General features: G+C 45.2%; 1 protein-coding gene across 3 annotated transcripts in view; it reads right to left on the bottom strand.

Moving 5' to 3' along the window:
• Positions 1-5,069, bottom strand: part of UBE2E1 (ubiquitin conjugating enzyme E2 E1) — an 83,786-nt gene extending 78,717 nt beyond the window's left edge. Inside the window, exons 1-2 of one of the 3 annotated variants that reach the window (XM_001173077.6) lie at positions 4,838-5,069; positions 3,505-3,689 (exon numbers count right to left, since the gene is read on the bottom strand). In XM_001173077.6, coding sequence (XP_001173077.2) covers positions 3,505-3,656 — 152 coding nt within the window. In that variant the 5' untranslated portion in view covers positions 3,657-3,689; positions 4,838-5,069. Of the gene's footprint in view, positions 1-397; positions 544-3,504; positions 3,690-4,837 lie in introns of those variants that run through there. The other 2 variants (XM_003309656.6, XM_009445024.5) reach the window with 2 other exon arrangements.
• Between the last annotated feature and the right edge of the window lie 8,837 nt (positions 5,070-13,906).

The following is a 13,906-nucleotide window of genomic DNA, read 5'->3' as shown; positions in this document are numbered from 1 at the left end:
GGCCCGAGTGACCTGCCAGCCGTGGCGGGGTGCCCGGGAGGCCCAGACCGCAGGTCGCTCCCCAGCGGTGGGCTGCCACCGCCCGGCCACGCCGCCCCCACCCCGCGCGCGCCCCCGACGGCTCGCGCCGCGCCGGTGAAGTTGCGGGCGGGGGAGGGGAACAGGGTGCCCGCACGGGGGCTGCTCCGCGCCGCCCCAGCTCTCCTCTCCCGGCGCCCAGAACCTTGGCCCGAGACCGCGCGCGAAAGCAGGGGCGAACACCCCCGCCCGCCACTCGGGCACCACAGACCCCAGGTGGCCGGCCCGCGGCCGCACAGGTGCACCGGACCCTGCCTCCTCCCCGCACGCTGCCTCCGCCCCGCAGGCTGGCCGGGACTCTCGGCCCACCTCCCCGGACCTGCTTTTCCCCGGGCGTCCTCTAACTTCCCGGGGTCTGCCCACTTCCTTCATGGTCCGCTCTCTAGCTCACACTGGGGATAGACTGGAGACCTGCAGTTTTCTCCCTCCGCACCAACCCTCGACTTCACAAAGGGCCCCATCCCCCACTCATAGGCCGAAGCCACCAGGCAGTTCACACCAAGCCCTGGCCTTTGTCTTTTGCTTACCTAGGCACTTAGAGCATCAATTAATACGACAGGTTAGGGCCTCTAAGCTTCTTCCACCTTCTAAACGGTGCCTAATTTTATAACCTTTCCTCCTCCTATCATATAAAGCCCAATGGGGCTATGTTACAACTTAAAAATCTCACCGAGGCAGCACTGTAGTTAAAAAAATTTTAAACACACACACAGAGCAATCTAATTCACAAAGGATACGTTTTCCTTTCCAAAGGTTTTCTGCGGGTAGGAGGACGGACGAGCTATATGTAATGAGGAACAGGTTTTAAGGACGACGACTGGGGGAGGTTCTATAAACCTTCCTACTGGAGGACATTTCCTGTCCCTACGTATCTGTCAACTTTAGAAAGGGGTTTGTTCACAATCTCAATTGACACGTATTTGTGTCCTGCTAAATTCTACTACCAAAAAGCGTTTCATTTCTGAGACATTCATACTCCCGCTGTTTGACTCATGACTGTACATTAGACTCAAAGTTTGGAAAATTGGTTTCCTGATTCTTTACCTGCATCTTTTCAAATAACTGTATTTTAAGACCTACACACGTAGGCAAAAATTTCCTCCCCGGAGCACAACGCATATAAAAATACATATTGACTTCAGTCCTCCTTGCCAACCCAACTCCCACTATAAAATAGTCACAAAAAAGGTAGTTGTTTCTTTAATACCTAAGAAGCGTTAATACCAAAAAGCTTTATCAACTTCATCTTGACAGACAGCATTTGCATTTCCAAAAAACTGGCAAGAGATTTGCAGGAGTAACTCATACCTATTTCCAGAGAGTCATTCTTGTTCAGACCACTTGCAATGGGGGCTTTCCTCTACCCACGGTTTAGAAACCACTTTCCAACATGCAGTTAGCAGCCTGTTAGTCTGCCAATTCAGGCTTCTTTTTCACTCTTACTCCTGGTGAATGTGCCCCTTCCAATTCTATGGGCAACACCTACCTTCCAAATCAATATACTTCACAGAGCAGCCTCTATAGGGTCCCACTAACATCAATTTTCCCCATTCTCTTTCCTGGATACACTGTCCCTCTCCATTTTTTTACCTTTTTCTATTAACTTTAGGTCTGCTTTAACACTAATAGCTACTCTTTCAGCAAGATTATCAAGGAGCTAAATTCATTGCAAAAACAAAACAAAAGCCCTGATGTTAATTTATAGGTAAAATTACTATTTGTAGCTTCCCACCTTTCATTTTTCTACACCTATCATCTCTTTTCCAGAACTTCCAAATAAATTCTTAACTTGTTTAAAATAAACAAAGTATGTCTAGTGAAAAAAATCCCCCTCTCTGTAATTCACTCACAACAAAAGCAGAGTATTTTCTATTTGATACCTGTGTCTTTACCCCCAAATATATTCATGTACACCAGGGATATCTAGCAAAATATAAAAATGCAAATTACCAAAAGCAAGTATCCTGGCTTGAGCACGTGAGGCCAAAACGTGAATGAGGATCAGAGAGCCTAGAGGATTGAGGTGGGGCGCAGTATTAAGGAAGGGCCCGTCCCAAGTGGGCAGAGTAGATGTCAGGTTCCAGGAAAACCGCACAGGGCTAATCAGTGAGGGTCAGTCAGGCCTCCTGAGAAGCTGTACAATCAAACCAAACCTATAAAAATGAGAACAATCTTGCAGAGGCACCTTGCCACTTAAGACCTCCACACTATTTTTTAAAAGTCACTCCTTCATCAGCCCATGGTTAGGTCACCAAAACACTGCCAAGTTTTCAAATTACAAGTCAGGCAGAATGACAGAACAAACTCTCAAACCCTGACTTCCAGGCTCACTACTCAGTGGAGAGATCTAAAGTCTCATGTTCTACTTTATTTTAAAAATTTTTAAGAAGGGTATCCCTACCCCATCATTTGGAGTTCTTACTATCTTCCTGGTTTGCCACCTTTTTAACAACTGCCTAACTCTGAGAGCAGAAGGATTTATGAAAGGGTGTCTCAGAGCTCCTAGGAATCCACTAAAGATGATTTTGAGGGTCATGGCGATCAGAGGATATTACTGAAGGATGGCAGGGGTAAAAAGTAGCTACCTCCAGAGGCTTAAGAGGAAAAGAATAAAGAAAAAGGGAGACCGCTTAGGATGGCAGGGATAAAAAGTAGCTACCTTCAGGGCCTTAAGAGGAAAAGAATAAAGTAAAAGGGCGACCACTTAAATTGGAAAAATAAGGCAAAGTAACATTTTCACAGCATGAGGACAGCAAATAGCATGAAAAAAAGACAAGTCTCCCTGAAATTGGTAAACTGAAGTTTTAAAAGAGAACCACAAAAATAACCTAGAATAACCATTTTATAATCACTTACTGATTCATTCATTTGCCTCAACTCTCAGAAAAATCTCTTTAAATTCCACCAGAAAACATCTGTCTTCACCTACTAAATTTTGTACCTGCTAATATGAGTTTCTTATTCCTTATGCAATTTGTGAAGAAAGCTCTATTTAGAAAAGATCATCCATGCAACAGGTGAGGAGAAGGTAAAATGGTCACAGAATTCATTTTGATGCAGTTCTCTGGGCTGGTATTAGTAATTAAGAAATGGGATCATGGCCTTGGGGAAGGTCACAGATTAACCATTAGTAGGACAAGAAATCTGAAATCAGATTTGGGGGTCACTAATAAAAGTAACGAGGAATCTTACAAACTTCAGCAAGAAATGCGAGAGGCAAGCCGCAACAGCTGCATGTGAGCAATGATTAAAAAACAGAAGCAGCAATAGAGAAAATAATTAGGGCTTCCAAGGCCCTTCTTTCATTTTTAAGAACACATAAACCATGAGGAGCGTTTAAGCTATCCTCGTTGGGAGGCAGACCAAATGCAGCAAGAGGCAGTTCGGAAAATAGGAAGCCTGTGGGAAAAAAAAAGAGCACAGTACCTCTTGGCGCTGGTGGAGAGGAGTTTGGAGTTTTTGCTCATGCTGACTTTACTCTCCTTCTTCTTGGGGGTGTTTGTTTCTTTCTCGGTTTGCTGGTTGGAAGACGAAGATGAGGAGGAGCTGGTGCTGGCCCTCGAATCGTCATCCGACATAGCGAACCCCCCACCCCACCCCGCAAACAGCCCCTGCAGGGGGAGGGAAACAAAACAGAAACACACAAACCATGCAGCCAGTGTAAATAAGGAACTCGGGTGCTGTCAGGAGGGCATTGACCAGGGGCGCACGCGGCCGCCCACCGCCCTCCACTCGCTTTTCAAAGTCTGCAGGCCCATTAAGGCTTTTGCAAATCGGACGCGGCTTGTTTATTTTTGGCCCCAAGTGGGGAACGCTGTGGGAAAACGGTCTGGAGCTAGGACAGCGGCCCCTCCCTCGCCCCCCGGGGCTCTCCGCTGGGCAGGGAGGGAGTAGCCCGGGAGGCGAAGGAGGGCAGGGCGGGGGCGCGGGGCGCCACGGCGGGGCAGGGAGGGAAGGTCCCGGCGGCCGGCCGGCCTCGGGGCTGTTTTTGTCCGCTTTCCGGGGGTCGTGAGGGGCCGGTGGCCCGGGTGAGACTGTGGGGCCACGAGCGGAGTTTGGCGAGGTCGGGAAGAGAGGAGGGGCGGGAAGGAGTAAGAGAGGAAGCCGAAACAGGGGGACGGAGGCGGGGAGCGGGTGCCCGGGTGGGGGAAGGGAGAGGCCGGCGGGGGGCAGGGGCGACGAGGCCCGAGGCCCCCCCGCGCCGCGCCCCGACGCCCCTCCCGGCCTGCCTGCCTCTGGGCCGCCCTGCTCACAGCTATGCGGCCGGGCGGGGGTCCGGAGCACACGCCCGATCGCCACTCCTGTAGGGGGATAGGGGCTGCGGCGGGGAATGGGGGGGTCGGCCTCCGCAGCGAAGACATAACAATGAGCCCTTCCGCCCCGGAGGGGTTAATCCCCGCGAACCCCCGCCCCTGGGGAAAACGGGGCTCCCCCAACTCCCTCCCACCCCCGCTCCCGGGCCCCTCGGTGGCCAGTGGGGGGCTCTTGGGGCAGCGCTGACAGTTCGAGCCACAATGACCCCCGTCCCCGATGCGGGCGGCCCCCGCACCCCACGCGGCCCGGGGTCCCTGCCCATCCCCCGCGGGCGGGCCCCGGACCCCTGGGGCTCCCCAGCCCCTCTCCGCTCCCCCCCCGCGCCGGCCCCGTGCCCTGCGGCCCGGCGGCCCCGGCGGCGCGAGTCGGGGGAGGCGGCGAGGGGTGTCCCCGAGGCCCGGCGGCGCGGCCGGGGGGCGGCGGGCCGCTGGGGGGATCCCCGTACCTCTCTTTGTGTCTGGCTCCTCCGTGCCGCCGCGGCGGCTGCTGCTGCGGCTGCGGCTGGGCCTGGCCACTCGTGTCTCTCTCTCGCTGGGAGAGAAGCGGAAGTGCAGCAACAGCAACTATTAAACAGGCAATGGCTTCCCCCAGCCACACACGCTCGCACACACACCACTCCTCCGCCGCCGCCTCCTCCTCCTCCTCCTCCTCGCCCTCACCCCTCCCCCACCCGGCCCGGTCCCACCCACCCGCGCTCCCCTCCCCCTGCAACACCTCCTGGGGGTGCGCGAGGAAGACCCAGGAGACCCCAGGAAACCCTGTCCCCCACACACACCCCCACCCCAGCGCCTCCTCCGGACGCCCGGGAAGGGGGCGAGGGTTGTGAATTTTCTCTTAAGTGGTTTGGGAACCTGGATTCTGGGCGGGAGAGGGGAAGCCGATGGAGATGGGGGGCGCTGGGAGTGACTGGAACTAGATGGAATAGGGGGGTCACGAGAGAAAGTTCTTTCCAATGAGGGCTTTTGGAAAGGAGAGGAGTAGGGAGGTGGCAAATTGGTGAAAACGTTGGTAATCTGGTGGTGGCAAAGACTTTAGAGAATGCAGCGGGAACTCCACCTAAAAAGCGATTAAAGAGAAAAAAAAATCACACAACAAGGGTTTTCTTTGGACTGACACTTGCTTCTCCTTCTAGCAATTTACCTGCTAGGAGCAGAGGTCAGTTTAGGCACGCCTGTGAGAAAATCCCAAACTAGGAATTTTCTGCTCAGGTCACGCGAGGCACGTGCAGTTTTACAATATTAGATTCTTCCAGTCACTTTTTATAGAAAGTGATGTGGTTTTATAAGAGTGATACAAAGGTTTTGGTGACAGGTAAAACCAACGTGTAACGGGCTTGCGAATGTGAGACATCACTGGGAATTAGCTATATACTACTGAATTAGACGAGATGTAGAATTTTTTGTGTCATTTTACATTAGATGTAAGGTTTGGTTTTTGGAAATTGGATGCAAAGTTCTGGGGATCGCAGAATCCCCAGATCGCTAAATTGACCAAATTATTTTTTAAATATTAAGCCATTTTTCTCTTTCTTTAGCTACCTATAAATGCTATGCAAATAATATTTTTGAAATGATCAGCAATTCTTCTGAATTGTTCCTTATTTAGCATTTTTGCCAAATTTTTTTTAATATTAAGCCATCAAATTACGATTCAGTTTCTCACCTTTTGTCATTTCAGTTGAAGGGAACTAAAGAGATGTGTGCCATTCAAATACAACAGTGCCACACATACAAGGTCTTGTACATTAAGGAGACAGCCTCAGATTTCCATAGGTCACTCTAAATTATCTCATTCAAACTGCCATCATTTTCCACAGCAACAGTGACTTCAGTTACCACAGGACAACACAAGATATACAGCCCATGGCATATCCAGTAACCAGGAAAACAAGCATTCTCACGACCCAGCCGAACTCCTTCTAACCATCAACCTGAAATTCCAGCTTTATCAAGACTCATAAAGTAATTGTGCATGCTTCTTGCTCAATCCCTACCAGGAAACCTGTATCTACCAGGAGTTGTCATAGAATAAGAAGTTCAAAAGCTGGAAGAAATCTTCAGGGTCATAATTTCAGCCTCCTGCTTCCAGACAGAACTATTTCTCCACCACTGAAATGCATATAGATTTTGAAAAAATTTCCAGACATAACCTTTCTTAAGTGTTTGGTTTCAGGAGTCCTGGTAGAGTATATAAAAATGATGACATTCTTTGCTATATATTTGAAAAAAATTTTTAAACTTCTGAAAAACTGATTGTATTCTTTTTGTTCTGATGAAAAGATGTAAATTCAGAAGAAAACAATAAGAAGATGAAATAAACTCAGGATGAGGAAAATAATCTAAAAATAGTTATTAAAATTGAAATTTCCTCCTATGAAAATTTGGATTTCTGATACTTAAAAATATATGTCTACATTATGAATACAACCAGTAAAAAAAATCATGTGTTATAAAGACAAGAACTAGCAGAGATCACAGGAAAATAAAAGGTTTGATTTGCCGAAGTGATCAGGACAGTAGGTGAATTTTTTCTTTAATATTGGTTTGCATAAATTGCCTACCAGCTATAATAATAATTCTTTTGTAACAGAACATGATATTTTTTGTTGCGTTACTGATGCTTGGGTTGGACTGATTCCTTGTGAAAGAAATCATGAAATCTAACGGCCCCTCCTATAAGGAAAAGTTATTTCCCAACCACCTGTCTGGAAGGTTTCTTGCCCTCTTTTGTGTACCGTTCCCCCTAATCTCTAATTCCAGCTAGCTTAAGTTAGTGCTTTATCGTTTTGGAATGACCTGATGACAGGGAATAAAAACTTCAAAATGTTTAGAAAAGAATCCAGTCCTCTCAAAAGACTAATCTTTATGTCGAATTATTTTTAAGACCTGTATGCAGCTGTCTTAGGGGAAAAAAAATTCATACACAACTTTCTATCTCTCCTTCTTATTAACTACAAGGCCTAAAAAGCTAAATTGACCTCCCTGAGCCTCAGTTCCCTCATCCATAAAGGGCAGAAATACCTGTGCTCTACTGACTGGCAAGGTCAAACATGTATCTGTAAGTAAGGTGATTTATTAGCTGTTACGCAAAGTAAATTATTAATAATTCCACTCTAGTGGAATTTTCTTAGTTCATGGGTTTGGGGTTATTTGTTGCTTTTATGTTTTTGTTTTTCGTCACCAGGGCAGAAAAGAGGACATGGGGTTTTTATAACTTAGAATTGATGAAAATATAAGAAACCTTCCAGGAGAAACATACACTCAAGGAATCATAGTATTTTATGCCTAGAAGGGGCCTAAGATATCTTCTAGTTCACACTCTTCATGTTACAGATAAAGAAATCAAAGCAAAGAAAGTTATGTTGGCCGGTATGTTGGCCCGGCGTGGTGGCTCATGCCTGTAATCCCAGCACTTTGAGAGGCCAAAGCAGGTGGAACACGAGGTCAGGAGATTGAGACCATCCTGGCCAAGATGGTGAAACCCCGTCTCTACTAAAAATACAAAAATTATCTAGGCTTGGTGACATGTGCCTGGAATCCCAGCTACTCGGGAGGCTGAGGCAAGAGAATCTCTTGAACCAGCGAGTCTTGATTGGAGGTTGCAGTGAGCCGAGATCGCGCCACTGCACTTCAGCCTGGCGACAGAGCAAGACTCTGTCTAAAAAAAAAAAAAAAAAAAAAAAAAAAAAGCCGGTATGTCTTATCCAAGGTCATGCAGTAAGTTGGTGGCAAAATTGTTGTTATGACCCATGCTATCCACAGATGATCTTGTCAGTTCTGGCAATATTGGAGTGGGAGAAGAGCCTCAATTACATTGCAGAAAAATGTATTAAATATAAAAGGGCCGGGTGCAGTGGCTCACGCCTGTAATTCCAGCACTTTGGGAGGCCAAGGCAGGCAGACTGCTTGAGCCTAGGAGTTCAAGATCAGCCTGGGCAACATGGCAAGACTCTGTCTCTACAAAAAATGCAAAAATTAGCCAGGCCTAGTGGCACATGCCTGTGGTCCCAGATACTTGGGAGGTTGAGGTGGGAGAATCACCTGAGCCCCAGAGGTTGAGGCTGCAGTGAGCTGTGATTGTGCCACTGTACTCCAACCTGGGTGGTGGGAGTGAGACCCTGTCTCAAAATAAGTAAATAAATAAAATAAATATAGTAGTCTCTGATAATATTTTCGAGAATATATTAACAATCAAGACAGTTGGGAAAGTGGGAACCTGGAAGCAAGCTAAGGGAATCACTGAATTTGTAACATTTGCTTGAACTAATGACTGCTATTGAAGTTCCCCAACCCCACCCTCATCCTGAGAATAGTCCTCATTATTTATTTATTTTGCCTATATGGATATATTTTAAATAGATAATACATTTTCGTGCTATATTATTCTAAAGAAACCAGAGAATATGCCACGAAAATATCTTTCTGCCCCTTCCCCCCGCCCTAATTTCCTTTGGAGAAAGCAGTTTTCAGTTGTAGTCTATGCATGTGTAAAGCAAATGCATACATATGCACTGAATGCTTTGATAGTAATGCTCAATTTACATTTTAAAAAACCAGCCAGTCACAGAAGCCCAAGTAGTATTACACTGTGACATCTTGTGGACTTTGAGAAAGTGGGCTCCAGTTTTTATTAATACCTATTCCTGGTTTTCAGAATGACCCAACTCTCCTTCAAGTCATCTTTAGTGTATCAAGTACATTTAAGTAGAAACACTTGAAGATCAAGGTGCTAGTTGATCCCTAGGAGGTGAAATAATACAGTTGAAAGAGGGAGACTTGGTTTAACTTTTTGACTTGTTGCTTACACTGAAATTCAAGTATTTCATAAAGATTCTCTTTGGCCAATTTCATGTCCAAAGAATTGTCAAGCAAGTTAACGTTGGTTAATATAGTTTTTTAACTTACCTTATTGCTGAATAGAAAGGATTTCCTTTGCTGGGCGTGGTGGCTCACACTGGTAATCCCAGCACTTTGGGAGGCTGAGGTGGGCGGATCACCTGAGGTCAGGAGTTTGAGACCACCCTGGCCAACATGGTGAAACCCCGTCTCTACTAAAAATACAAAAATTAGCTGGGTGTGGTGATGAGTGCCTGTAATCCCAGCTACTCGGGAGGCTGAGGCAGGAGAATCTCTTGAACCCAGGAGACAGAGGTTGCAGTGAGCCGAGATCATGCCATTGCACTCCAGCCTTGGTGACAGAGTGAGACTCCATAAAAAAAAAAAAAAAGAAAAAGAAAAGATTTCGTTTTTCCGTCCAAAGAAAAAAAAATCTTGTGTTTGCAACTTATAAAGAGTTTATATAAAGCCTTTCTGGGAAAAATGGATTCACTGGATTTCAATCGACTTGTTTCATTTTATAATTCTCCTTTGGCTGAAAAATCCATTCCTTGTAAGAAAGATAAGGAAAGTTCAAAAACAAGGGTCGATTCCATAAAGACGAATGTGATCTGGGGCATTTACCTTCAATTTGGGTCATTTTTCCATAGGCCTTTTAAAAAAAATAAAATAGCACTGATCCCATTGAAGGGCCCTAAGCACTATCGTACTTTATTGGCCTGAACGTTGCTAACACAGGAAGGTAGGACAGAGCTAAATTATTTTTTTCTACCACATGGAGGCATTGAACAACCATGTGATTTTCAAAATTTATCAAGACTTGGTAAGAGTCTAATGTTGTCTCAGGCAAGGGCAAAAAGGTTGATTTGATGTCCACAAAAGGATAGTGATTAGTATGAAAGTACTCTTCTCAGTTTATAATTTAGCATCTCCTCTGTAGGACCTATTTTTTAAACAAACTAGCCTTCTTCAACTTTCTATACATTGATCACACAAGAATAGACTATATTAGAATATGTAGGATTATAATTTGAGCAGTTTGGTTCATTAGTCTCTGAAACCTTTTCCTGAATTGAACACTCTTCCAGTTTACTGAAATTTGGAGGAATAAAATAGTAGGGAATAAATATTTTTATTTCATGTTCTTAATTATCTATTGTGAAACTTTTAAAAAATATCAACTTCTCCACAGTTCCATGGTGTGGCAAATCTATAGTCAGGGATCCAATTTGAATCCAAAATTTACCTCAATAATTGTAAACCCCAGAAGCAATTGGCGGCAAAGATACCAATCTCGACTTGCTAAGCCTACAGGACAAGTTCTGTCTTTGCCACCGATTGAACTCATGGCTGTGCCTCAAATTAATTAATCAACAAATATTTATTAATTAGTCTGTGTAGGCTAAGTACAGTGCTAAGTGCTACGACAGATGTAAAAAGTTGTTTCTTTTTTTTCTTTTCTTTTTAGAGACAGGGTCTTGCTCTGTCACCCAGGCTGGAGTGAAGTGGCTCAATCATAGCTCGCTGTAACCTCAAACTCCTGGGATCAAGCAATCCTCTTGCTTTGGCCTCCCCAGTGGAGTCACTGGGATTACAGGCATGAGCTACCACACTGGACCCAAGATGTAAAGAGTTCCAAGAGGTACCCTCTGGCCTCCAGTAAGGACCAGAGGAAAAGGGATTAGAGCTGAGCCTAGAAGGACAAGTAGGGCTTGGGAAAATGAAGAGACATTCTCAGGTATTGAAATGACGTTGAAAATGATGTGGAAAAACATCAGACCTGAAATAGACTATTATTAAAATATAAAATTACATATATATAAATTATAAACTGTAAAATATTACATTATCAAAATAGTATTTTATTAGAAACAAAAAGAAACTGGCCTTTATTCTTTAAAAGCATCACTGGCATGAAAGACAAGGAAAAATTGAGACTTTAGATTAAAGGAGACTAAAGAAGCACAAGAACTAAATATAATATGTGATCCTGATCAGACACTGTACTGAACGGCAAAAAAATTATGAAGAACAGAATTGGGTCAATTGAAAAAATTAGAGTATGGAAGTTAGATTAAAGTATTGTATCAATGTTAAATTTCCTGAAGTTGATAACTATATGAAGAATATTTTTGCTTTTGGGAAATAGACACTGAGCTATGAAGGTGTAAAGGCACGTGATGTCTGCAAACTATTTCAAAGAGTTAAAAAATGTTACTAATTGGTAAATCTGGGTAAAGGGTATATGGACGTTTTCTGTATTATTTTTGTGACTTTTCCATAAGTTCAAAACTTAAAAAATATAAATATGTAGTTACCTCAGAGGAAATGAAACAGAGTGGAATGAAGGAGACATTGCTAACTCATTACATATTTCTGTATCATTTCTTAAAATAAATGTGCATTACTTTAGTATACTTTTAAAATCCAACCACTGAATCTTTAAAGAACAAAAAATATCTATGGAAGCAGAAAAATGCAGAAAGCGATTGGGAAGACCATGAATAGACTAATTTGGTTGAAAGACTCAGAAAACTAAGTGAACAGAGAGGAAGAAGGATGAAAAGTAGGTACCAAGAGCTTGTGGAGGGGCTCAACAGTGAGCTAAGAAGCCTGGATTTCATTACAGGATAAAAAGTACAAGGGATAAACGTTACAGGCATTTTAGCCTCTGGGTATTTTAAGAAGATTAGTTTGATAGAAAACCAGAAAGGAGTCAAGGAAACCAAGGAAGACGCCATTGAGGAAGTCTAGGCTTGGGGAAGCAGCTCCTAATTCCTAATTCTCCGTACTTATTTTAATTAATCACTGTTTAATGTTGAAGCTCTGGGAATCTAAGTCCCATGTTAGAGAATTTGTCTGCTTAGAACTGTTTTTAGAACAGTGCTTGGCCCTTAGTAGGCATGCAAGAAAAAGTTAACCAAGGTAGGGAATGAAAGATATCCTTGCCTTTAGTACTATTCCTTTCTTTCTCTTTTCCCCATCTCTTCTGATGTTCCGTGATTCATGCATACATGATTACACCATCAAGCAGTTGACAAGGAACGTGTGGGTGGGTGTTGTTCACTGAAAGAGGGTGGGTGACCCCAAGGTGAAGCCTAAAGTGACCGCCACCCCCCAACCCCCAGCATTGTAAGGAATTAAAGCCTTGACATCAGAGTCACAGAATTCCAAACCGGAAGAACTCTAGAGACCATCAAGTGTTCCCCGTTCTTTTGACAGTTGAAGACACTAAGGTGCAGGAAGAAAGGATGAGTTTTCTGAGGTCAGGCAAGTAGGTAGCAGCAGAACCGAGACCTTTCCCTTGAGGGAACCAAAGTTGACTATGGGGACTTGTGGAATCCACATCTCTATACTTCAAGCATGGAGCAGCAGGCAGGGACTACAGAAGCAAGAGGAAAGCTCCATGGAGGCATGTTCTCATTCTATCTACCCAGCTACTACTGCTTTCCAGGATCTGGGCTGTCTCATAGTCTTTGATGTCCACCCAGTAGTGAGCATTGGGCTGGACACACACACACACACACACACACACACCCCTTGTTTCCTGAATTACTTAATTGAAAGTTAACCTAAGGCTGGGCGTGGTGGCTTAAGCCTGCAATCCCAGCACTTTGGGAGGCTGAGGCAGGTGGATCACAAGTTCAGGAGTTCGAGACCAGCCTGGCCAATATGGTGAAACCCCGTCTCTACTAAAAATACAAAAATTATCTGGGCATGATGGCGTGTGCCTGTAGTCCCAGCTACTCCGGAGGCTGAGGCAGGAGAATGGCTTGAACCTGGGACGTGGAGGTTGCAGTGAACCTAGATCACACCACTGCACTCCAGCCTGGGTGACAGAGCAAGATTCCGCCTCAAAAAGAAAAAAAAAAAAAGAAGCCCACACAGATACTTTCCCAACGTGATTGAGAGGATAGAAGCAAAGATTCCTACATCCCCTTTTCATCTCTGACTTTAGTCATCTTGAAAAGTCTCTTCAGATCTTGGTGAAGTAGTAGGAAACAGGAAAATGGTGAGCGTGATCACTTTGGTTTTGTGGCTGAAACTACACACATCACCACTGGGTTCTCCACAGATTGTCAGGGGCAGAAACTTGGGCAGTATCCTTGCCCCCTTTTCCCCATTGCTTCGTTTTTCTCCACTCCTCCATCCCAGAGAAGAGCCCAGCTCAGGGTAGTTATGAGAATGAACAGACCCGAGTTTTCATACCTGCCTTGCTGCTTACTGGCTACGCATCCTTGGAAAGTTATAAAATCTGCCTGAAACTTTGTTGCTGCATATGTAAAACTGGGAAAATAAAACTCACTTCATAAGGTTTTTTGGAAGGGTAAATGAGAAACATCTGTAAAATGCTTAGTCCTGTTCCTGGCACGGCCTAACTACCCAATAAATAGTAGCTGTTGGCCGGGCGCGGTGGCTCACGTCTGTAATCCCAGCACTTTGGGAGGCCAAGGCAAGGCAGGTAGATCACGAGGTCAGGAGATAGAGACCATCCTGGCTAACACTGTGAAACCCCCGTCTCTACTAAAAATACAAAAAAAATTAGCCGGGCGTGGTGGCGGGCGCCTGTGGTCCCAGCTGCTTGGGAGGCTGAAGCAGGAGAATGGCTTGAACCCAGGAGGCGGAGCTTGTAGTGAGCCGAGATCGCGCCACAGCACTCCAGCCTGGGCAACAGGGCG

Source organism: Pan troglodytes, chromosome 2, assembly GCF_028858775.2.
Source record: "Pan troglodytes isolate AG18354 chromosome 2, NHGRI_mPanTro3-v2.0_pri, whole genome shotgun sequence".
NCBI lineage: Eukaryota > Metazoa > Chordata > Mammalia > Primates > Hominidae > Pan > Pan troglodytes.
The sequence above is the reverse complement of the archived record's forward strand: the minus strand, read 5'-3'. Positions and strand labels throughout refer to the sequence as shown.